Here is a 25,897-nt window from a genome sequence, read left to right on the forward strand (position 1 = left end):
CTACCATTGCACATTTGTTGTCCTTGAAAGGGAAAAAAAACTTGTTAAATATTCTCGATCTGGGCTTCCATAGGATTTTTTTGTGTGTGTGTGTGAGAATTTAATGAACTACTGTCTGTGTAGCTTCAAGCTACCAGGACACAGGCCCCACCAAGACTCCTTATCTTGTCCTCAGGAATTTGGCCTTCATGATGACAGGCTGCTTTGGAATTTGCTGCTGAGGAATTTGGCCTTCAGGATGACAGGCTGCTTTGGGAGCTTCCATGCCCCGGGAGTTTGTAGTAGGCCGATTGCATCACAACAATGATGGGAGCAGTTCCAGTCTTGTTTTCAGCAGCATTTACCCGTGTCTGCTTACTGACCAAGGTCCACAGTTTATCAAGGTTGACAGTGAGGCAGAAGCTCTGGTTCTTCTTTAAATGGTCATGCTTCATACCAACTTTCCCAAAGTAACCTGGGTGGTATTTGTTGGAGTTGATCCTACAGCACCAGCATTACCTCGGCCTCCCAGTTGCTTCCTGTGCTTGATGATGCGGCTGTGGCTGTGGCTCACATGGCCCCAAAGTTTCTGGGCTTTCCTCAGTCTGGATGGTGTGTTGATGGCTGAGATGCCTACCTAGGATCTTTTTTTCTTTCCAGAGCATTTTTTAGAAGATTTTATTTATTTATTTTTAGATAGATGGGAAGGGAGGGAGAAAGAGACAGAAAGAAACATCAGTGTGTGGTTGTGTCTCGCTCACCCCCCACTGGGGACCTGGCCCACAACCCAGGCATGTGCCCTGACTGGGAATACAACCGGTGACCCTTTGGTTCACAGGCTGGCACTCAATCCACTGAGCCACGCCAGGCAGGGTAATAGGTTCTGGACTCTAAATCTTTTTATTTTGTTTTATTTTACTGTGAGTATAGACAGATAGTTAATATAATTTTAAAAAAGCAATACAGGCAACTCTTGAATCTGATTTACTACTTTAATGCTACCACTCCATTTCAGTTTGCATTTGAACTTAAAATTATTTTTTGCTCCAAGTGATAACTTACACTAAGGCATCAGCCTTGGACTTGTAGCATTAAGAGGTGACCACATGTGCTTCTGGTTGACTGACATGTCTAATGTGAAGATGAAAGGTGCCCTGTGGCACTCATTTTGGATTGATTTGTGAGTTATAAAGTTAGAGCTCTGAGGTGGTAATAATCTATAATCGAAAGATTTTACTTAGTGTAAGATTTTAATTGCTTACCTAATAAATTGAAATTTTGATTTGCCATCAAGAACACCATGTAGTACAGTTGAATTATGTGCAACTTTTGATTAATGAAGAGCAGAGGTGAGCCTAACATAGGAAGCGATGTGTGTGTCCATAGCTGGCGAGGCCAGATGCTCACAGATCAGTGTAGGTGTGAGGGTTTCGCTGTAGTTCAGTATTTCTATTTGAAGATACTAGCAGCATAATTAGATTTGTGGACAAGCTGCTTTTAAAATGGTGTGGCTGAGCCATTTCTAGTGTTACGGTTTTCAGAACAGTTTGATTGTGAGTACCTGTGCTGAAAATAGAATTTGTTCCATCAACAGTAATTTAAGAAGTATAATATCAGATATTACTTGCTTGTTACCAATTGAAATAGACACCCGTTAATGCAGTTCTCAATAATTCTGCCTTCCAGCTTCTGTTGTGAAGAGCAAGACAGTTTATGTAGTTATCAAGAAACATTTGGCTAAAATCTGTTCACTGTCATAGATTTGGTTAAATGTGAAGTCTGATTGAATGAACTAGAAAATGAAGCCTTGAGGTGTTTAACATTGTTTTGTGGAACATGCATGTGCAAACAGGTATGTGCTATGTTAGAAAAACTGAAGTCAAAATATAGACTTGGAAGCTCTGGAGTGGTAGCTCAGGTAGGTAGAGCATCATCCAGATATGCCAAGGCTGTAGGTTTGACCCCTGGTTAGGACAATGATGAGAAGCAACCAATGAATGCATCAATAAATGGAACAACGAATTGATGTTGTATATCCATGCTCTTTCTCTCTCTCAACAAAATAAAGGAAAAATTAAAAAATATGTAGACTGAGCTGTGGCACTAGATCGTCGAATCCAACATTGATGATTACTTTAAACAAAATAATAAAATATGCCAGAATAAATTGTACCTAATTTTGAAACATTATTGTTTTGTAGTTGTGGTTATATGGTTCTGTAAGAGCTGTAAATACAGTGTTCATTTTGGTTTATTCATAACATAATAAAATAATTAAAAAATAATTTAGGTCAATACAGGGGAGACCTGTGATTTTTTTTCATTGAAATCAATTGCTCAAGTTTTAGAAATACTAAATTTTACAAGGTATCTTTGTTTTGTATTCTGCTGCTTTTTTCCTTCCCCGTGTCTTTGTAGCCACTGAATGAATTTTAATTGTTGAAAGCTATGAACTGTCAGTACACCTATATTTTTTATCCCCTTGGTTTATTATGTGGCCAAGGGAGTAAAGAGAAAATTGGAATAACTTAACGCTGAGGCTGCTGCTGGACTTTGGGGCTCCCGGATGCTAAAAATTCCCATGACCCCATAGGGTCAGACAGATGTGCAGAGGCAGACTTTGTAATGAGACCTCTGCTGGGCAGAACAGCAAGGATGTCCTTCCTAACATGAGTGTGTTTAGACCTGGTAGAGTAGGCTCATTCGCTAGAGCATCATCCAAACACATCAAGGTTGCGGGTTCAGTCCCTGATCAGGGTGCATAGAAGAATCAGTGGGGCCCGGCTGGGGGCTCATTTGGTGGGGAATGTTGTCTTGTTCACCAGAAGGTTTTGGGTTTGATCCCTGGTCAGGTCACATACCTAGACTGCTGGTCTGGTCCCTAGTTAGGGTGCGTACAGGAGGCAGCTGATCGATGTTTCTCTTTCAGAATTTCCTCTCTCACATAGGTATTTTTCTGTGCCCCGCTCCCTTGCTTCCTCTCTCTCTGAAATCAATAAACACATCCTCAGGTGAGGATTTTTAACAAATACCACATGATATCACCTTTAACAGGAATCTAAACAACAAAACAAAACAAAACAAACTAGCAAAATATAACCAAAGACACTGAAATAGGGGATAGTCTGACAGTGGCCAGAGGGGAGAGAAGAGGGAATTTCAGGGGGGAATGGGTAGGGATTACAGGAACAAATTTGGAGGATACATGGACAAAAACTAGGGGTGGGGGGTAATGGGGGGAAGGGGGGAGGGTTGGGTGGGTGGGCTGGAATGGGAGTAGGGGGGAGAAAACTGTACTTGAACAATGATTAAAATAAAAAAAAAATCAACCAGTGAGTACATAAATAAATGGAGTAACAAATAGATGTTCCTCTCTCTCTGTCTCTCCCTTTCGTCTCTCAGAAATCAATAAATAAAAATAAACGCAAGTGCATTTGATTTAGAACCCTTTATAAAAGTAAAATATCGTCATTCAAGTTTTGTTGAGAAACTGAGTTGTTTTATTAAAAGTTGATTACAATAGCTTTGATTTGAGAATTTTAAAATATTTAAAAAGTCTATTCTGTTATTCTGTTATAGTTCAATTTATGTTTACTTTTGAAAAAACAGCTTATTTTATGAAGCTGGGTTATGTATGTAGTATAAAATATTTCTAATAGATATCTAGTATCCATTATATTGACAGTATATATCCATTATATACTCAAGTCATTATATACAAAGTCAATATAATTATTGACTAATTTTAGCATTTTCCTGAAAATGAAATTTCTTTTCTTTTTAAAGATTTTATGTATTTATTTTTTAGGGAGGGAAGGAAGGGGGGGAGAGAGAGAGAGAGAAAGAGAAAGAGAAACATCAATGTGCGGTTGCTGGGGGTTATGGCCTACAACCCAGGAATGTACCCTGGCTGGGAATCGAACCTGGGACACTTTGGTTCCCAGCCCGTGCTCAGTCCAGTGAGCTACACCAGCCAGGGCTCGAAAATGAAATTTCTTATGCTGGGGCCTTTTACTTTTGTGGGTCTTTTATTTTTATTTATTTATTTATTTATTTTTGTATTTTTAAAATTTTAATTGTTGTTCAAGTACAGTTTTCTGTCTTTTACTCCCATTCCTGCCCAACCCCCAGTGCTCCCCACCTCCCTCCCATTTTCACCCACCCTAGTTTTTGTCCATGTGTCCTTTATACTTGTTCCTGTTGCTGGGGCTTTTTAAAAAAATATTTATTTCCTTTTAGAGAGAGGGGAAGGGAGGGAGAAAGAGAGGGAGAGAAACATTGATCTGTTGCTTCTCGAGTGCCCCCACCAGGAGACCTGGCCTGCAACCCAGGTGTGTGCCACACCAGTCAGGGTAGGACATTTTTGTTTTTAAGTAATGATCAGATGGCATTAATGTTACCATAAAAAGGAAGATTAAGATCATATTTTGAAAAGTTCACATTGTTTTACATTGTGTTGTAATTTTTGAATATGTAGATTGTGTGTTTAGATGTGATGGTATATAAATTGATGTTTCAAGCCTTGTATTTCTAGTATAGTTGTTACCTGCTTGTTTGTAACTCTACACACTTATTTTTGTGGAATGTTTTTACTTTTTTACCATTTTTTAGAAGTCTGATATGAAGGCTTGGCTGGTGTGGCTCAGTGGATTAAGCACCAGCCTGCAGACCAAAAGGCTGCTGCTGGTTGGATTCCCCATCAGGGCACACACCTGCATTGCAGGCCAGGTCCCCAGTTGGGGGCGTGCAAGACACTGTCAATCAATGTTTCTCTCGCTCTTATTCTCTCTTCTTTCCCCTCTCTCTAAAAATAAATAAATAAAAATCTTCTAAAGAGTAAAAAAAAAGGTCCGATAGCACATATTCTTACCTATTATAAGTCATTTTATGACCCCTGAAATATTGGGAATTTCTTAAGTTTTAAGAGTTTTGAATAATTCTTCTGAGCCTTTATAATCTGTTTTTAACTTTAGGCCATTCATAGAAACTTCTGTTTCTTAAAGTACCTTTCACATTTGTGGATATAATTGATATGGATTAGCGGATAAGAGCATTTTCTCTTTTTCATTTTGATGTGGATTACCTGTATCTGTATATAGAGGAAAGAGGACATTGAAATATGTTTTTTTTCTATTTTGAATATCAGCATTGATGCGAACAAGTTTGTATGACTAGAATGGTCTTGCTGCTTTTCAGTGATGTGGAGCCGTCTGCACCTGCAGAGGAGCCCCCCGTGGTGGAGGAGCCCCCAGACCCCTTGGAGGAAGGGTCTCCAGCCAAGTAGGTGTTTCATTCATTTTTCCCATTGGGTTGTTGGTCTTTTTCTTACTGATTTCTAAGAGCTCTTCACAGAGCAGAAAGCTTATTTAGCCTTTCCTCATATCACAGAGGGTTTATCTACTTAATGTATTAAAGAAAATTAAACTAATTAGCTCTGGCTGGTATGGCTCAGTGGATTGAGCCCTGGCCTGAGAACCAAAGGGTCACCGGTTCGATCCCCAGTCAGGGCACATGCCTGGCTTGCAGGCTTCAGTGGGGGGGCATGTGAGAGGCAGCCACACATTGATGTTTAAAAAAAATAAAAAATGAAAAATAAATTGAACTAATTAATATTCAAATAATCTAATGAATGGTTAGTGATGATAATTAATGGCTTAAATTCAAGCCTTCTGCCCTGTGCCTGTGCCTCTTTTCCATCAACAGTCTGTAGTGTGACTAGTCTCTCTCTTGTCATGACCCCTTCTCTTGTCCCTTTATTCTCTCCTCCCTCTTTTTCTTCATGGAGCTAAGGTCTCTGGTCCATCTCTAGCATTCTTGCCAATTCTTTATACTCCTTTGCCCCTTGGATTTTTTGTTGTACCTTGCTAGCAGAATCTGCCTTCTGGGTGACTGCTAGCTATCTCCCTTCCCTCTGCCTGCAGCCATAGGCTGAGCACTACACATCACAGTGGGGCTGACAGGAACCCCTGTAAATTCTTGATCACCAGTCTTCTGAAGTAAGCCCTCAACACTGCCCAGCAGTCTCCATTTCTTGGGTACACTCTTTCTGTCCCCCACTACCATGACTGGTTTAATCCTTCCTGTCTCCTCAAATCTCTGTCACTGCCCCCATTTGCCTGGACCTTCTCTTTCATTTTCTAGATACACCTTTGCCCCTACATAACAGAGAAATTAGGAGCCACCAGATGGGAGCTTCGTCACCTTCCCGCTCCCAAAGGTGCGGCCTTGCCTATACCTGTATGCCTTCTAGCCTCCTTGCCTCATGGTGAAAGGGAGGTGCCATCTCTCCTCCCTCCTCTTGAGGCTTTGGAGCCTCTTTGTTGCTAACTTCACAGAAATCTCACGCTGTCATGTATCTTCTCCCTTTTTAGTTGTACTCAGGTCCTTCCTCCCAACTCTGGTCTTCCGATCAACATTTTAAAAATTAACATTGTAAACAGCTCTGGCTGGCATAGCTCAGTGGATTGAGCATGGGCTGTGAACCAGGCATCGCAGGTTCAATTCCCAGTCAGGGCACATGTCTAGGTTGCAGGCCATGGCCCCCAGCAACTGCACATTGATATTTCTCTCTCTCTCTCTCTCTCTCCCTCTCCCTCCCTTCCCTCTCTAAAAAAATAAATAAATAAAATCTTTAAAAAAATTAACATTGTAAGCATGCTCCATTTCTCCTGTTTTCTCCTCTTGCCCCACATTCTCAATCAGCTAACCTTTTTCAGGTGTGTGTTCTTCATTTTCTCCCTTCTTACTTAATCTTCACTCTAGGTCTGGCTTTGTTCTCGTTGCTTTTCTGAAATAGTCACCACCTGTCTCCAGGCCTAATGAGTGTTTTGGTCTGTGCTGCCCTTGACCTCTCAGAACATCTGACTTTATTAATCTTATTAAGCACACCCTACCATTGGTTTCTGTGATTCCTGAGCTCTCTGACTTTCCTTCTGCCTCTCAGCTCCTTTGCAGACTTATCCTTGTCTCTCCGGCCTTTTAATATATTGAGTTCTTAAGGGCTCTGCCTTAGATCTTCTTTCCTTTCTGTAGTGTCTTATAGGAACTCACAGACCATGCAGTTTGAATCGTCATTTATGCACTGACTCTAGAATACATGGCTCCGGGCTCTGAACTTTAGCCTGGACTCCAGGCCTGTGTATCCATCTTCCTACTGGACACTTCTCCTTGAACATTCCCAGTGCTCCTCCTGCACAGCATGTCCACAACTGAGGTTCACATATGTCCAGTTCTCATCAGGTGTTCCATCTTGGGGGACAGCATTGCCATTCAATGAGTTGCAGAGATGAGAGCCTAGGGGTCATCCTTGAAACCTCCTCCTTTTTGATGCCCTTCGTCCCCCAAATCCAGTGTGTCACTCTGCCCTGATGATTGGTATATTTTTGTAATATCCATTACCTTCACTCACCATCATAGTCTCAGTTATTGCCATCTGACCTGTCACTATAGCTCCTAATGGGGCTCCCTGCATGCTCACCTTCTACCAGCCTGTTGCCACACCAAAGTAGCTTTCACACTGGCAATGACTGTTATGCCCTCACACCTTGTGGTAAGACCCCTGTAGCTTCGTGTCCCTTTTCTATTCCTTGTCCTGACCTTCATGGTCCTGTGTGGTCTGGACCTTGCAGAGTTACTGTGTGTTCTCTGGGATCGCCAGGTGGCCCTTATTTTATGTTCCCTTCCCCTCACTTGCCATAGGGCTTTTACAAGTACTGTTTCCTTTTTTTTTCTTGTAGCTCTGTTCCAAATCCTCTTTCACCCTTCACCTATTTAACTTTTATTCATCATTCAGCTTCCAAGGGGCAGGTTTTCTATTGGTTTAAGAATATGGACTCCAGCCTTGGCCGGTGTGGCTCAGTGGTTTGAGTGCCGGTCTACAAATGAACCAAAGGGTTACCGGTTGGATTCCCAGTCTAGGGCAAATGCTGGGTTGCAGGCCACGTCCCCAGTAGGGGGTGCTCAAGAGACAACTAATTGATGTTTCTCTGCCTCTCTCCCTCCCTTCACCTTTCTAAAAATAAATGAATAAAATCTTGAAAAGATGAAGAATATGGACTCTAAGCTAGTATGCTGGGTTCAAATCCTAGCTCTGCCACTTACTGGCTTGAGCAAATTATTTACTCTGTGTCTCAGCTTCCTTCATGTGTAAAATGGAAGTAATAATAGGATCTACATCAGAGGGTTGTTACAAGGGTTGGTTGGGGGAAACCGTATATGTGTTATGTAGAGTAGGACCTGGCACGTCATTAGCGCCATATAAAAATATCTGCTATTTTTATTGTTACTTACTGTAAGAGCAAATTGCTACAATGATTGATGATTTTGAAAGCTATTAACTTATCATTCAAAACAACTAAAAAATAGATTTAAAGATGTAGATTAACAGTTACAATGAACCCTGGCCGGGGTGGCTCAGTGGATTGAGTGCTGACCGGTGAATGCTTCAATTCCCACTCAGGGCACATGCCTGGGTGGTTGTGGGCCAGGTTCCTAGTAGGGAGCGCACAAGAGGCAACCACACATCAATGTTTCTTTCCCTGTCTTTTTCCCTTCCTTCCCCTCTGTCTAAAAATAATTAAGTAAAATCTTTAAAAAGACCCTTGGCTGGTGTGGCTCAGTGGATTGGCCTGCAAACCAAAGAGTCACCAGTTCAATTCCCAGTCAGGGCACAAGTCTGGATTGTGGGCCAGGTTTCCAGTAGGGGGTGCACTAGAAGCAACCACATATTGATGTTTCCCTCCCCTTCTTCCTTCCTTCCCCTCTACCTAAAAATAAAAAAAAAATAAAATCTTTAAAAAAATAAAAAAAGTTACAATGAATAGCTGGCCAGTAAATCTAGTAGAATCACAGGGGCCACATAGGCAGTCTAGGAGCAGACCAGCCGAGTTCTTATTTCTGCACTGCGTTGTCAAGTGTTAAAATTGTTACTAAAATCTCTAATTGCACAGTTTCAAGTTTTTGATAATTTCAAAATTAGGCTTGTATGTGAGAAATACACTAAAAAATGGTGATGCTCTCTAATCTGGACTTTGCCCGAATGTTAACCTAACACTCAAGCCTTTGACATTTAGTTAGAATGTATATTCAGTGCACCTCTTGGTTTAGAACTTCTTGAAGTGTGAATTTAATATATCAGTCTTATAATTTTGGGTTTTATACTTAGGTTTCTGATCCATTTTTTTTTAAAGATTTTATTTATTTATTTTTAGGGAGGGAAGGGAGGGAGAGAGACAGAGACAGAGAGAGACAGAGAGAGAAACATCAATGTGCATTTGCTGGGGGTTATGGCCTGCAACCCAGGAATGTACCCTGGCTGGGAATCGAACCTGGGACACTTTGGTTCCCAGCCCACGCTCAATCCACTGAGCTACGCCAGCCAGAGCTCTGATTCATTTTTTAAAAAAGTAATATGTATCTATTTGATCCCTTTTGAGTTGATTTTTTATAAGTTTTGAGGTATTGATAGAAGTTCCTTCTTTTTGCATATCCAGTCATTCTAGCACACTGAGCACTGTTACTGAAAATCAGTTGCCCATGTATGTGTGGATATATTTCTGTACTTTCTATTTTGTTTGTCTGACTGTATTATACTAATATCACATTATCTTAATTACCCTAAGTCATTTTTTTCCTTAAGCCACTTTTAATCAATAAGTTTTCTCTTTTTTTCCACCCTTGCAATTTATTTGTTCAAGAAACTAGGTCATATGTCCAAAGAGTTCCCCAGGGTCAGAATTTTATTGATGGCATCCCTGTGGGCAGTGGTGTGCCAATGAATATTCAACGTTTGGTTCTCTGGGATGAAAAGCCCACATCTGTTGCACTTGCTGGTTTCTGTAGTGTAAACACTCTTACCATGGCTGATTTAAAACTACCAATATGACATCCCTGAACACAGAGTCGGGGAGAGATGTGCAGTACACACCATTATGTAGTATTCCCATTATACACATACAATAGGCATAAGTAACCCTAAGAGCACAGATAAAGGTAAAATGTGCTGAAATAACTAGGGAATAGTGATTTGTGGGTATTATTTAACTTTTTAAATATAGTTAATTATGAGTTTATATAATTTAATTTTTAACAATGACTGTGTTTAATAGCTGGTTCACAAAATTCCTGGAAATTTATGATGCAAGCCAGTTCCAGCACAGCATTTCTTATAGAGTACATGAATGTATTTCTCTGTCCCTCATAGTTTGTGTATTTCCTGAAAATTAATAATTGAGAGATAAAAGTTTGATCAGATTCAGTTTCAACTTTTTGGCAAGGTTGTTTCATAGGTTGTAGAAGATTACCAATTATCATTACATTTATCCATTGAGGCCGCAAATTGGTCATCTAATTTCTGTCATTCTTTATTAGCTGGAACAGTCTACAGTAGAACTAGTGGGTTACACGGAGGTAAAAGTTCCTTGTTTATCCATTTTCAGAATGAGCTGGTTCCTTAGCATCCTTCAAATACAGACTTAGATGTATTTGGTGTGTTTTTATTTAAACTGACCCGCTTATTTATTTGAGTAGAGGGAGTCTCTTCAAGTTGATTGTTTTTTTTTTTTTTTTTTTTTTTGGTGATGGATATTAATGAGATTTATTGGGGTGATTATTTCACAATATATATATAAATATGAAATAATTTTGTACACCTGAAAGTAATATATGTCAATTATATCTCATTTAAAAAAATCATGACCCACTTATATTGAAGTTGACTCTTGATCCTTTTGACACACATGTACTGGTCTTAGGTAGCTTCCTTGCTTTCTGGTAAGACATGTTCCAGACTCATCATCTATACTTCCTATCCCATACTTCATATTGAGCCACTTTTCAAAGAGCCATGGTTTTTTAAATAATAGAACATAGTATTTAGAGACCATAGTCTGAGCACTAGGGGTTGCTCACTGCTACTATCTTCTTGACTGTTTATAAGACATTTAACTGACAGAGCTGGGAAATAGACACACACATATATTTTTAAGATAAAATATATTATGAGTTAATATTTCTATTTGAAATTTAGGGCTATAAGAGATTTATTCTTTACTTTTAAGATTTTATTTATTTATTTTAGAAAGACAGGAAGGGAGGGAGTAAGAAAGTGAGAGAAACATCAATGTGTGAGACACACGTTGATCAGTTGCCTCTCACATGACCCCAACTGGAGACCTGGCCCGCCACCCAGGCATGTGACTTGACTGGGAACTGAACTGGTGACCTTTCAGTCCACAGGCTGGCACTCAGTCCACTGAGCCACACCAGCCAGGGCTAGGACTACAAGAGTTTTAGCTAAAATTTTTAAAATATATTTTTTTAAGATTTTATTTATTTATTTATTTTTAGAGAGGACGGGAGGGAGTCAGAGAGGGAGAGAAACATTAATGTGAGAGAGAAACGTCATTGGTTGCCTCTTGCATGCACCCTGACCAGGGACTGAACATGCAACTCAGGCTTGTGTACTGACCGGGAGTCAAACCTGTGACCTTTTGCTTTGCGGGACAACGCCCAACCCACACTGGTCAGGGTTAAATTTTTTGTGTGTTTGTTTCTTTTTCCTCCATGCTGAAAATCCCAGTTGTCAGTAACATTATACTGTTACTCATTTGTAACACAAACTGCAGTCACAAGTAGTATTACCCACACCACCTCCAATAATATGATTGATACACAGTTATAGAGATTGCTATAGAGAGAAATAAGGAAATTCCTATTTTAAAGGCACTTTTAAGAGTTTCTTCTGCCCTGACTGGCGTGGTTCAGTTGGTTGGGCATCGTCCTGTAGAGTGAAGAGGTGCCAGTTGAATGTCTGGTCAGAACACTGGCCTGCGTTCTCCCTGTCCCAGGTTGGGGCACATGGGGGAGGCAGCTGATTGATGTTTCTCTCACACATCAGTGCTTCTCTCCTCTCTTTCTCCCTCTCCTCTCTCTAAAAACCAACTTCATAAACAATGTCATTAATTGTCTTTTTTAAACCAGTGACCCTTTGCTTTGAAGGACAATACCTGACCAACTGAACCACACTTATCAGGGCTTAATTTTTTTTCTTCTTTTTATTTTAGAGATTGAATTTTCATTTAAGTCTGTTTTATAACTATATGAAACATTTACCTGTTTCCAAAAGTACAGTCTGATATAACTTCTATCTCTGGTCTTTCCCTGGTTTATACTACAATTTAAAACAACTATATGTGTATATATTGGTATCTCTCTCCAGGTGAATACTAACATACATTGCATTCCACCTTGCTTTTTCATCAATACATCCAGGTGGTGCATCATAGCAATATACAGAGAGGTATTTCTTATGACTTTTGTTTTATTATTTTTATTTTATTTTATTTTTTAGGGAACTTATTAAACTTATTTATTTCTTTTATTGTGCCAGTTACAGTTGTCCCCATTTTCCACCCATTACTCTCCTCTGCCCTATCCTTCCCACCTCCCACATTCAGTCCTCCCCACCCCATTGTCTTTGTACTCGTGTCCTTTATACATGTTCCTTGATGACTGTTCTCCTTCTTTCCCCTGTTATCTTCCTGTCCCTTCCCCTCTGCTTACTGTCAGTTTGTTCTTTATTTCCATGTCTCTGGTTCTATTTTGCTCCCTTGTTTGTTTTATTGATTAGGTTCCACTTATAAGTGAGATTATATGGTATTTGTCTTCCACCGCCTGGCTTATTTCACTTAGCATAATGCTCTGCAGTTCTGTCCATGCTGTTGAAAAGGGTAGGAGCTCCTTTTTTCTTTCTGCTGTGTAGAATTCCATTGTGTAAATGTACCATAGTTTTTTTGATGCATTCATTTACTGATGGGCACTTAGGTTGCTTCCAGCACTTGGCTATTGTAAATTGTGCTGCTATGAACATTGGGGTGCATAGGTTCTTTTGAATTGGTGTTTCAGGATTCTTAGGGTATAATCTCAGCAATTGCCTGGAGTTGCCAGGTTGAAAGGCAGTTTCATTTTTAGTTTTCTGAGGAAATTCCATACTGTTTTCCACAGTGGCTATACCAGTCTGCATTCCCACCAACAGTGCACTAGGGTTCCCTTTTCTCCACAACCTCACTAGCACTTGTTGTTTGTTGATTTGTTTATGATGGCCATTTTGACCCATGTGAAAGTGGTATCTCATTGTGGTTTTAATTTGCATCTCTCTGATGGCTAGTGATGCTGAGCATCTTTTCATATGTCTCTGGGCCCTCTGTATGTCCTCCTTGGAGAAGTGTTCAGGTCCTTTGCCCATTAAAAATTTTTTTTATTTTACTTATTTATTTTCAGAGAGAGGGGAAGGAAGGAGAAAGAGAGGGAGAGAAATACCAGTGTGTGGCTGCCTTTCATGCACCTCCCACTGGGGATCTGGCCCACAATTCAGGCATATGACCTGACTGGGAATTGAACCAGTCACCCTTTGGTTTATAGGCTGGCACTCAATCCACTGAGCCACAGCAGCCAGGGTCCTTTGCCCATTTTTTAATTGTGTTGTCTTCCTAGTGTGGAGTCATGTGAGTTCTTTATATATTTTGTTCGAGGTATCACTGGCAAATATATTTACCCGTATGGTTGGTTCTTTTTTCATTTTCCTAATGTTTTCTTTAGCCATGCAGTGGCTTTTTAATATGATGAAGTCCCATTTGTTTTTCTTTCTTTTAGGTCCCTTGCTCTAGGGGACACAAATTTTCCTGCCTGTGTTCTCTAGGATTTTTATGGTGTCATGCCTTATATTTAAGTCTTTTATCCATCTTGAGTTTATTTTTGTGTATGGTGCAAGTTGGTGGTTGAGTTTCATTTTTTTTTGTATGTAGCTGTCCAGATCTCCCAACACCATTTGTTGAAGAGGTTATTTTTTTTTTAAAGATTTTATTTATTTATTTTTAAAGAGGGAAGGGAGGGAGAAAGAGAGAGAGAGAGGAAAACATCAATGTGCAGTTGCTGGGGGCCATGGCCTGCAACCCAGGCATGTGCCCTGACTAGGAATCAAACCTGCGATGCTTTGGTTCGCAGCCCGAGCTCAATCCACTAAGCTATGCCAGCCAGGGCTGAAGAGGTTATTTTTACTTCATTTTATGCTCCTGTCCCATTTGTTGAATATTAATTGACCACAGACATGGGGTTATTCTGGGCTCATTACATATTATTATTTATTTATGTGTGTATTTATTTATTTTTAGGGGATTATTTTTATTTTTGATACCTTTTCCTTTTTTAAAATTTTTATTATTTATTTTTTAAAATATATTTTATTGATTATGCTATTACAGTTGTCGTCCTGTTCCACCCCTTTATTCCCCTCCACCCTGCACACCTTCTCCCACCCGCATTCCCTCCCTTTAGTTCATGTCCACAGGTCATACATATGAGTTCTTTGGCTTCTATATTTCCTATACTATTCTTAACCTCCCTCTGTCTATTTTCTACCTATCATTTATGCTACTTATTCTCTGTACCTTTTCCCCCTCTCTTCCCCACCCACTCCCCCACTGATAACCCTCCATGTGATCTCCATTTCTGTGATTCTGTTCTGTTCTAGTTTGCTTAGTTTTGCTTTTTTTTTTTTTTTAGGTTCTGTTGTTAAGAGCTGTGAGTTTGTTGTCATTTTACTGCTCATATTTTTTATCTTCTTTTTCATAGATAAGTCCCTTTAACATTTCATAAAATAAGGGCTTGGTGATGATGAAGTCCTTTAACTTGACCTTATCTGGGAAGCACTTTATCTGCCTTTTTATTATAAATGATAGAATGCTGGTAGAGTCATCTTGGATGTAGATCTTTGCCTTTCATGACTTTGAATACTTCTTTTTAGCCCCTTCTTGCCTGCAAAGTTTTTTTGAGAAATCAGCTGATAGTCTAATGGGAACCCCTTTGTAGGTAACTGTCTCCTTTTCTCTTTCTGCTTTTAAGATTCTCTCCTTATCCTTAATCTTGGCTAATGTAATTATGATGTGAACACACCAAGGTGTGTTCCTTCTTGGATCCAACTTCTTTGGGACTCTGAGCTTCCTGGACTTATTGAAAGTCTACTTCCTTTGCCAGACTAGTGACGTTCTTCATTATTTGTTCAAATAAGTTTTCAGTTTCTTGCTCTTCTTCTTCTCCTTCTGGAACCCCTATGTTTGAATGTTGGAATGTTTAAAGATGTCGTGGAGGTTTCTAGGCGTCTCCTCATTTTTTTGAATTCTTGTTTCTTCATTCTGTTTTGGTTGAATGTTTCTTTCTTCCTTCTGCTCCAAACTGTTGATTTGAGTACTGGTTTCCTTCCTGTCATTGTTGGTTCCCTGTAGATTTTTCTTTATTTCACATAGTGCAACCTTCATTGCTGCCTGCGTCTTTTTTTATGCTGTTGAAGTACCCAGTGAGTTCCTGGAGCATCCTGATAACCAGTGTTTTGAACTGTACATCTGATAGGTTGGCTATCTCTTAGTCACTTAGTTGTATTTTTTCTGGAGCTTTGATCTGTTCTTTCATTTGGGTCTTTTTTTTGTTTGTTTTATTTTGTCTCAGCATGCCTATTATGTAGTGAGGGGTGGAGCCTTAGGTGTTCACCAGGGCGGGGCAACCCTGGTTGCTCTGTTGTGACGCTGTATGTGGGGGAGGGGTCCAAGAGGGAACAAGGGCGCTTGCTCCTCTCCCTGCCGGTTTTCAGTCACTTCCTCCACTACCCACAAACAAACTGAGCCCTTCTGGTGCTGATTCCCAGGTGGGTGGGTTTGTGTACGTTCTAGGACCTTGTGGGTCTCTCCAACGAACTCTCCTATGAGGCTGGGAGTTTCTCCTGGCGCCTCAATTCCCACAGGTGTTTTCTATCAGGTGTTTGAGGCTTTATTTCCCGGCGCTGGAATCCTGGGTTGCTTGGTCTGTCTCACTCCCCAGTTGTTCCTCCTGGTTTATCTGCATGCGAATGTGGGACCACCTAGTTTGCAAGACACTGCCTGGGCCCACCAGCCGCCACCTTGCCTGCCCCAGTCCTCCAGCAGCTGCCTTGCTGCTAGTCCTCTGTGCCCTCCTGCCCATCTCCCCTGCTCCTACTGGTCTGGATGAATGTTTCTTCTTTAACTCCTGGTTGTTAAACTTCCATACAGTTCAGTTTTCTGTCAGTTCTGGTTGTTTTTTGGTTTTAAATTTGGTGGTGTTCTTTTGGTTGTGTGAGGAAGCACAGTGTGTCTATACCTATGCCTCCATCTTGACCAGAAGTCCTGTGCTCATTACGTTTTAAACTGCTTAATATTTTACTGTTTAATACCTAATTTTTTCCACCAAATTTCTCTCAGGATGAGTTTGGGTTCTTTCCATCATTTTGATATTGCAAGTTTTAATGTCTTTTCATATTTTTTCCATTATTAGTTTGGGATATATTTTAATATTAGTATTTTCCAACACTTGTTATTCATAATTTCAAACACAGCAAAGTTTAAAGTTTGTACGATAAACACCTCTACCCATCAGCTAAACTGATACAAAACTTATCATGAAATGTAAAAAAATAAGTTTACATTCATTGTTTTGATAAATGCATATACTTGGGTGACCCAAACTCTTATCCAGATAGAGAATGTAACACAACATCCCAGAAAGGTCCTTCATGCTTCTTCAGAGACATCTACCGCTTGGGTGGTTTAGTATCAGCTTGGTATTTAAAATCACTTTACTTCCTCTGTCTTTTTGCTTCCTCTGTGATTAGGTTTCTCTTCTGATTTTACTTACATTTTTAATATCATTAACCTATAATCTAGAACTTTAAATTACATTTGCTTTTTAATTCTGACAGTGTTATAGATTTGATTCCCTTTCTGTTCCCACCCTTAATGATTTTTTTCTTTTAGACCTTATATAATTCCTATACTATATACTTCATCAATTTAATCTGTACAATTCAGTGGTTTTTGGTATCAGTTTTTTAAAAGTGTGATCAAGTATATATAACATAAAAATTGCTATTTTAACCACTTTCAAGTATACAGTTTAGTGGTATTAATTATATTCACATTGTGTGTAGCCATCTCCACCATCTACCTTCAGAACTTTTCATTGTTATAAACAGAAATCTGTACCCATGAAATAGTAACTCCCATTCCCCCTGCCCCTCAGTCTCTGATCACCTGCTTCTATTTTGTCTCTGTGAATTTGCCTATTTTAGATACTGCTTAGAAGTGGAATATATAGTATTTGTTCTTTTGTGTCTCACTTGCATCAGTCAGCATAATGTTGTTGGGTTTATCCATATCATAAGATATATTAATATTTCATTTCTTTTTTTTGTATATTTTTTCTTTTGGTGGTAAAATAGGTATAAAATAAAATTTATAATTTTAATCATTTTAAGTGTATAATTAAGTGATATATAGTAATATAGTACATTTCACAACATTATGCCACCATTACCATTATCTAGTTCTAAAACATTTTCACTACCCCATACCCATAAGCAGTCGGTTCCTATCCCCCGCCCCCTCCAAGTCCCTGGCTACCACTACTCTGCTTTCTGTGTCTGTGAAGTTGCCTTTTCTGGATATTTCATATAAATGGATCACATTATATTATTATTTCATATAAATGAATCGTATGTAAACTTTTTTACCTGATTTATCTTATATAACAATGTTTTCAAGATTTATTCATGTTGTAACATGCTACTTCTTCATTTCTTATAGCCAACTAATTTTTATAATATAGGTATACCATATGTTGTTCATTCATTTATCAGCTGATGGACATTTAGACTGTTTCTAGTATTTGGCTATTATAGATGAAGCTGCTCTAAACAGCATTATTGAACTTTTGCACGATTCTTGTTTAAGTTTTCACATAGACATACATTTTTGTTTCTCTTGGGTATATACCTAGGAGTGGCATTGCCAAGTCAGATGGCAGTTCTGTGTTTAAGTTTTTGAGGAACTGTCAGACTGTTTTCCAAAATGGCCACACTATTTCATGTTCCCAACAGCAATGTGTGAGGTTCCACTTTCTCCACATCCTCACCAACAATTTGTTAAATGTCCTTTTGGGTTTAAACACCCCAGTGAGTTTGGAGTAGTGTAAGTTGTGGTGGTTTTGATTTGCATTTTCCCAATGGCTAATGATGTGGAGCATCTTATTGGCTATTTATAGACCTGTTTTTGGAATCATATCTGTTCAGAGCCTTACCTATTTTTCAGTTGGGTCTTTTCTGTTTATTTTCTGTTGTAAGAGTCCTTTATATATTCTTAGATGTAAGTCCATTATCAGATATATGATTATCAAATATTTTCTACTATTCTGTGGGTTGTCTTTTTACTTTCTTGATGATGTCCTTTGCAGCACAAAGGTTTTCAGTTTTGGTGATATTCAGTTTGTTTGCTTTTTCTTTTGTTGCTTGTGTTTATGGTGTCATATATAAGAAACCATTGCTTAATCCAAAGTTATGAAGGTTTACCCCTATGTTTTCTAGAGTTTTTTTACTTCTAGCTCTTGTATTTATGGTGTGAGGTAAGGGTCCAGCTTTATTCTTTTGCTTGTGGATATCTTGTTTTCCCAGCACCATTTCTTGAAGAGACTGTTCTCCTTCTGTCTTTGGCATCCTGGTCAAAAAAAAATCAGTTGGTCATAAATGTGAGGGTTTATTTCTGGACTTCATTAACTTACATGTTTATCTTGTTTTCTTTTAAAAACTTACAAATTTAAAGTGGATATTTATGAAACTAGGCATTTGTGGCCCATTATTTTATAATTTGTTCATGGCTTCCTTTATTTTTTTAATCTCAATATCTTCTCCCATTTTCTTCTACAATTATCTCATTATGCAGAATGCCACCTGGTATTGGAAGGGAGAGCCTGGTAGTCAAGTGCAATGTTAATGTAACTGGGGTGGTAATGTTTCTGTTTTTCAAAGACTGTTTTGAACACAAACAGGAAGTATCTTCAGTTGGCAATGATGGCATAAAATAAGGAAGCTTATGGCTCAAAGATTTTCTTACCTTATTTAGATTTGAGGTGTAGTACTGTGAAAGTATGTTCAACAAATGGTTATGACTTTTTCTTTGATAAAGTAGACATTTCAGCCCCATCAAAAATTATTCTTTATGATTATGTACTTTCTAGAGTTCCTGAGTTGGAGGTAGAAGAAGAAACTCAAGTTCAAGAGATGACCCTAGATGAGTGGAAAACTCTTCAAGAACAAACCAGACCAAAGCCTGAATTTAACATCCGGAAACCTGAGTCCTCTGTCCCTTCCAAAGCAGTGGTGATTCACAAGTCTAAATATAGAGATGATGTAAGCATGATGTTTTATATGTGGAGGTAATTTTCACTGTTACCTTACTGGAAAGGACATGGGCCTTTGCACTTCTGTTTTGAAAATGTATCATTAGTAGTTGGCATTCTAGTTGCTACCTAAGAGTAATTGAGATGACGTGTCCCTATTTACTGAATCTTTATTGTGAAATAATTGACTCTTGACCTGTTGACACTTAAAGCAGTAGTAGGTCAGTGGATTTTCCTCTGGACCCAGAACTGTGCTGAGACTATGCAAATACTTTATATTAACTGCACCTCATTTTTTTCTTAAAAGAGATATACAGCATGTTTCATGAATGATGCTATTTCAAAGGGTGACTGACTATTCTGCATTCCATGATTTAATTACCTTCACCTCCAATCCTTGGAGCATTTCACTAGGAGGAGCTGACCATTTTAAACTGGTCGGGGTGCTTTGCCCTGTAAGGCCTTTCTTGTGTTCCTGCAGCAGCTTTGCTCCCTTTGCGTAACAGCTGACACTCAGACCAGGTGCCTGGATGTGCCTAGACATGCCCAGCAGCAGCCTGTTGTTCAGCCGGGATTGCTCCCAACGCCTCTCTCCTGTGAGGGCTTTACTGCTCATGGTTTATGTTCAGCTCTTTAGCAGAGGCTTCAGCTTTGAAAATATCTATCAGTACATATTGATAAGTATGGTCAGTGAGTCATTTAATTGCATTCTGTTTAAGTTTTTGAAGTTAATTATTTTAATTTTAAAATTTATAATTTGCACCATTCAGCTACAGCTGTTTTTTCTTGATTCCAATCTCTATGTCAGCGATGGTGATGAGCAGACTCCTCCTCTGCTGGATGCTATTCATTTATTTTCTGTTTGAAACTCAAACAGAAATGGCACTCAGGAATGTTGCATTAAGTAGATTTCTGTGTTCCTATTTACACATAGGTTAGCTGTGTTCTTTGTACGAATACCTTCATTAAAGGGTCATTTATGATACAGATTCCTCTCGCATCCTCCTGTTGGGTCAGTGCAAGCCCTCAGAGGCCTTATGAGTAGGTTTTGAGCTGTCCCACTGCCAGTGACTTTTTGTACACATGGAAATCTCTGGAAGGATTTTTTTTTTACAAGTACATCAGTTAGCTGGATTAGTTCTTCTCTTCTTCACTTTCTTTGTTCTTTTTTGTTCTGGGGAATTGTAAATAAAGCCTGGCCTAAAACAAATGTGCAGCTGACATGTTAGGTAAAAATAGAAGCTCCTCTTCCTTAATCCATACCAGATTCATCCTCCCTGGCTCCAGAGAGAGGGCCCCTGGAATATTTGAAGCAACTGGGTTAGCTGAGTCATCGAGCTTGGTCTCCGAGAAGCATACACACAATTTGGGTCCTTGTTAATATTACAACATTGGAGATTTTAGCTGGGAATTGTTCTTAAAGCAGCATAAGCCAAAAATCTTGGTGTCACCAGTTTACTTTGTTCTGGGCACCCTAAGAGACAAAAACACTTGAATAATGCATCTCATTTCTTGGAGCTCTGTTGTTTGCAAAGGTCAGACTAACAGTAGCCTGCAGATAGAGCCTAGAGCCGGGCCCTCCAAGCGATTGGCCTCTGTTAGCTCACTCAGCAGCTGTTGCACATTGTCCCGTCTTACTGGGGAGGTGCTGCCTGGTCCCTGTGTTTTCTAAACCAGGAGGCATTAGTTTACTATTTTGCTGCCTACTATTTGTTTGGTGTGTATCTTTTTACCAGAATGCCAGTTCTTCTGAATCGTTCTTTCCTTCACCTTTTTTAGCTTCCAGAGTCCATCTACTTAAGGTTTCTGCTTTACTTTAATCTGGGATGTTCAAGGGACATAAATGTCAAACTTGAAACCTATAATGAGCATATAGTCAAAAGGGGTTGATATGCTCAGGGAAATGTGATTGTTTTTCAAAAACATGTATTGATAGATTGATTATAGAGAGAGGAAGGGAGAGAAGGAGAAACATTGATTTGTTGTTCCACTTATTTATGCATTCATTAGTTGCTTCTTGTATGTGCCCTTGACTGGGGATAGAACCTACAACCTTGGCGTATAGGGACAATGCTCTAACTAACTGAGCTATCAGACAAGGGCAGGGAAATTTGATTTTATTTCCTTGACAAGTTGTAGGAACATTTAACCTTATAGCACTATGGGGATTCTCATTCAAGATCATTGGCCTATTTCCCTAGGTTTATATTTTACTTAAATGTGAGGGTTTTTAAAATCCATTATTAAGAGTTGAAGCCAAATCAAAATTGGAGATTTATTTAATATGGTTTTCTTTTAAGAAGAGACAGAACTTATTTGACCTCTTACAATAAAATATACTTTCTCAAAGTATTTTATAGAGCAGTTCTTAAAAAGCAGTTGGCATTCTTTATGCAGCATTGGTAGCAGTCCTCACGTACCCATACTCTGTTGTTTTACTATTTTCATAGAGTTTCACTAAGAATTGTTCACTGCAAATCATGCAGTTTTTAACATACGGTCTTTGTACAGTCAGCACCTACACTGGAAGGAGTTTCTCCAGCAAGTTCTCTTCAAGGAAGGAGAATATTTCCTTGTTTATCAAAGTGGTGTCTGTGAACAAATAAAAGGCAAAAATTAAAATGTTTTAATCTTATTAAAATAACACTTGGATATAAAACATTTATCTCAGTTGTTAGTCATATCAAATCTTATATCTTAACCTGCTAAACTGGTAGAAATTTGGTCTCAGTGGAAGTAATAGTAATTTCAAAGATGTTTGGATTAAGACTGAATATAAGAATAATATAAGAATGTGTGGCTGTGAAATGTGACCCCCACCGTCCTGGATCCAGAGCAGCACTGTCATCTTCCTCTGCCCACCCTGCAGCCCAGTGCCCATGGCACATCAGGGAGGGCCGCTTCTGGCCATGAGGCTGTCCTGGCTTCCTTGTGGCCCGTCGCTAGGACCCTGAGCCCAATGTGTGTTCATGGAAATAGCTGTGTGTATGTGCTTGATGCTGTAACTGTGTTTCAGATGGTAAAGAATGACTGTGAGGATGACACCCACGTTTTCCGGAAAGCAGCCAATGACATCACATCCCAGCTGGAGATTAATTTTGGTAACCTCCCTCGTCCTGGGCGTGGAGCCAGAGGTGGCACACGGGGCGGCCGGGGAAGGATCAGGAGGGCAGAGAACTATGGACCCAGAGCAGAAGTGGTGGTAGGTATTTGTATTTTAAATCCTGGGTGGTTTTCTGAAGAACCTCAGAGGATGAGGATGTCCTGGCCCTGTCTAGTCTAATTTCAGAGGGCCATCCATTTCTGTCGTGTTCTCTTCCTCTGTCTAGTGTGGGTCTGATGTGGGGGTGTTTGGAACGGGGATGTCAGCATCATGGGAATCTGTTGGGTACAGCCCCTCTGCAGTCCTGGCCTCCAGGGTCTCCAGGAGGCCCACTGTCTGCCCTGAAGGTTCCCCACAAACCAGAAAAAAAGTCATCTGCCTCAGACAAGATCCCCAGGCCTCACTGAATCAGATCGAGTGACAGCTGCCTACTCACGATGGCCTAATTGTGTGCCCTGTACCCTTAGGGCACAGACACAATGCTTGACGGCTCAGCCCACTCTTCCACACTCCTCAGCCAAGTATGCTCTGCCTCTAGTTCGTAGACTAGTTGCTCATTACCCCACGGGACCCTTGCCTGCTCACCTGAACAGCTCCTGTAACCATGCCTACTCAAAGAAGGCTTCTTTGATTGCATCTCCTTGCAGACCAGCTCAGAGTCCTTAAGCAGGGAATTTTGTTTCTTTGAAGCAACATCTCCATTTGTGACTGTGTTCTCACTGGTTGGATTATCGATTGTGTCAGTGGACAGGAGCAACCACCTCGGTTTCTGTGCTCATCATTGGTTTCCCCGGGCCTAGCACAGTGCACATGTAGTAGCTGCTTAGTAAACATTTTATGAACATATAAATACCTATTCAGGGGAGCAGGGCAGAAGGCCCTGTGGCCAGTGTGGCCCTATGGAGTCCAGCAGGAGCAGCCCCCTTTCTATGGCTGGTCTGGGAAATGTTCTTTTGCTGCCCAATTCCCTGGCTTCCAGAAGCAGCCCCAGGGAGGAGTGCCTAGTTTGTTGTACTTGAGCAAGATGAAAAAGGGTTCTGTTCTGAGAATAGAAAATATATATTCACTCCTTTGCAATAGCTGAGCTGTAGCCACCCTCAGCACTAGCGTGGAGTGTGGTGATGTGTCTGTCCCTCCACCTGTCCCCCTGCTGCCCACCTGTGCTCTTCTAGCTCAGAACTGCCATCAGGCCCCCACCCCCGTCATGGTCAAGTTGCACTGTTCCAGAATCCATGATCTCTTGCTCATTCACTGCGGCTTACCTCTAGGAGAACCTGCTCTTCCTGAAAAATTTTCCCTGATTGCAATGTGTACTTTGCCACCAAATTGCTTTGGACACCCCTAGCATGGGGCTACTTCACAGGGCATCTGTTTCTGGAGTTACCACTGACTTTCCCAGTCTGTTTCTCCCTTCACCCCATGAGCCCCTCCAGGGCAGGAGTTGTCTGGAGCCATCCTTATAGTTCCACATAGTGAACATTCTGTCTTGTGTATTGGATGAAGGAAGTGCCAGATAGAAAAGTGGGGAAGGTGGGGGGCACTGCCTGGCACGTTGCAGAGGGGAAAAGAGTGAGAAGGGGGAGGTGCCCTTGGACTCCGAAGCTCAGAGGCAGCACCTCACCTGCCACCCTGAAGCTCTCCTCTTTCAGTGGGGCCCTGTCTGTCCCCTAGGTGGCAGCCAGCACCATGTGTCACACAGTGTTCTGCCCAAGAAGGAATGGGAGAAATGACAATTGGTTTCAAAACTTTTCTTTTTTAGATGCAAGAAGTTGCTCCAAACCCGGATGACCCTGAAGACTTTCCTGCTCTGGCTTGAGAGTCCTGTTTCCCTGGCAACTCAGAACACTGGCACACCTGGGAAGAGACTTTTCTTGCTACGGGGAAGAGACTCAGACTAACACAATAGATGCTGCTTCTCCCCCTTCAGTGTGAATTCGTTGCACTTTGTGGTCTGGGGTGGGGGAGACAGGGATTTTTCCACATACTCAGAGCTACAGCTTCAGTCAGGGGTTAGTCTGGCAGTTCCCAAGAAGGTGGAGAATGGGGATTATTTTTTTATTGAAGGACTCCCAAATGAAGTTTAAAAATAATGTTTGAACTCTGTACATAGAGATTGTAAAATAGAATCTATTGAGTCTACTCAGTAAGTTGTGTAGACACTGGAAGGCTGTGCCCCTCAATACTAGAGGAAATACATATAACTTGGATCATTAATTTAAAGCAGTCACAGCTTAGTTTTCAGAGACTAAGAAATTGCAATTATATTTACTATTTACTTGTAAATGTTACACTCTCCCAGGATTTGTTGAGTTCTGGTTTTCATTTAACCACCATTTTAAACAGCTATTGTGCAGCCACTGGTCACCACTCTGGGACAGACAATTACGGCACGTTTTGGTCTAATAGTTTCAACTGCCTCGTAGTTTCTGTGTGCATACACAGCACATGTCTGGTGTAAACGCGCATATTTAGTGTTTGGGTGGATTTTAGATAAGTATTAAGTATTTGATTTTTAAAATCGCGTTATTTGACCCACCAAACGAAAAGGGTTCCAGGTGGGAGCGTTGCACCCTCAAACCAGTTGCTTTTCTCCCGCGAAACTGGAGTCCAAATTCAGCACCTCTGTACAAAGGCCCTCTGTCCTTATCCCGGGCAAGACTTGTAAATGACTATTATTTATTGAACACCTACAGTTTTTCTCAGTCCTTGGGCCAATTCGGGTTCCCGTTTCTTTCCTTTGGTGAAGGTCTGGGGCTAGGGGCAACCGCAGAGGTTCAGTAACTCCCCGGGTCTCTGTGAGGTTTAGTGCCAGGCATGGAGGCTGGGGCAGAGGCAGCTGTCGGGGCTGCTGGAAGCTCGGGTGACGCTCTCCCTGCCTGACTGCACAGCCATGGGTAACATTTGCCTGTTGTCACACAGTTCATGTGCTGGTGTTAGAATTTGAGCCTTGGTTCTAGAATCAGGTCTTTTTCCTCCTCTGCTATACTGTCTAAGATGGCTCTAAACTGAACTGAAGTGTAAATAAAGGTTGGTATTCCTTCCGAACTTGTGTATAGAAAACTAAATTGTTTGGTCACACCAAGGTCAAAAGAGAATGTTAGAGAAAGCCCCAGTAGAGTCATTTTGTTGAGAAATCGAAGCTGAACCCCCAGCCATGTGACAGGCAGTTGAGGACCTTCACTGTGGGTGACAACCTACTTTTGGTCTCTTGTCATTGATACCCAAGTGCTGAGGTGTCTTAGCTGACCCTTTTATTCCCTCCCTACAAAAGACACAGTGAATGGGCACCTCTATCTAAGTTAAGAAACCTTGTGAGGGTGCCTGACAGGTTCAGTCATCGTGATGGGCTGGTGCAACATGAGGCTGCGTCATCACTGAGCAGACATGAAGCTCATGTTGTCCTTTTCCCTTGGCTTTGACGATTAGTAAAATGGAGATCCCTTTCAAGGAAATTCCCCTTAGTCTTGTGATAACCCTTGCAAAGCCCACAGCGCTAGGTTTAATGTTGGCAAACACTGCAGTCTTCCCCGACACACCGAAGATTCCTGTGCCCCGGAGCAGTCTTGGGGACCAGGCTAGTTC

The 25,897-nt window shown here is 40.5% G+C and overlaps 1 protein-coding gene across 2 annotated transcripts in view; it reads left to right on the forward strand.

Annotated features, from left to right (window-relative positions):
- HABP4 (hyaluronan binding protein 4) overlaps positions 1–25,360 on the forward strand; it is a 41,810-nt gene extending 16,450 nt beyond the window's left edge. For both annotated transcript variants that reach the window (XM_036021494.1, XM_028531519.2), the window contains 4 exons: positions 5,176–5,259; positions 19,051–19,222; positions 22,229–22,414; positions 24,075–25,360. In XM_036021494.1, the coding sequence (XP_035877387.1) occupies positions 5,176–5,259; positions 19,051–19,222; positions 22,229–22,414; positions 24,075–24,131 (499 nt within the window). In that variant the 3' untranslated portion in view covers positions 24,132–25,360. The remainder of the gene's footprint in view (positions 1–5,175; positions 5,260–19,050; positions 19,223–22,228; positions 22,415–24,074) is intronic.
- Positions 25,361–25,897: the final 537 nt, after the last annotated feature.

The sequence above is a fragment of the Phyllostomus discolor genome, chromosome 3 (genome assembly GCF_004126475.2).
Source record: "Phyllostomus discolor isolate MPI-MPIP mPhyDis1 chromosome 3, mPhyDis1.pri.v3, whole genome shotgun sequence".
In the NCBI taxonomy this organism is placed as follows: Eukaryota; Metazoa; Chordata; class Mammalia; order Chiroptera; family Phyllostomidae; genus Phyllostomus; species Phyllostomus discolor.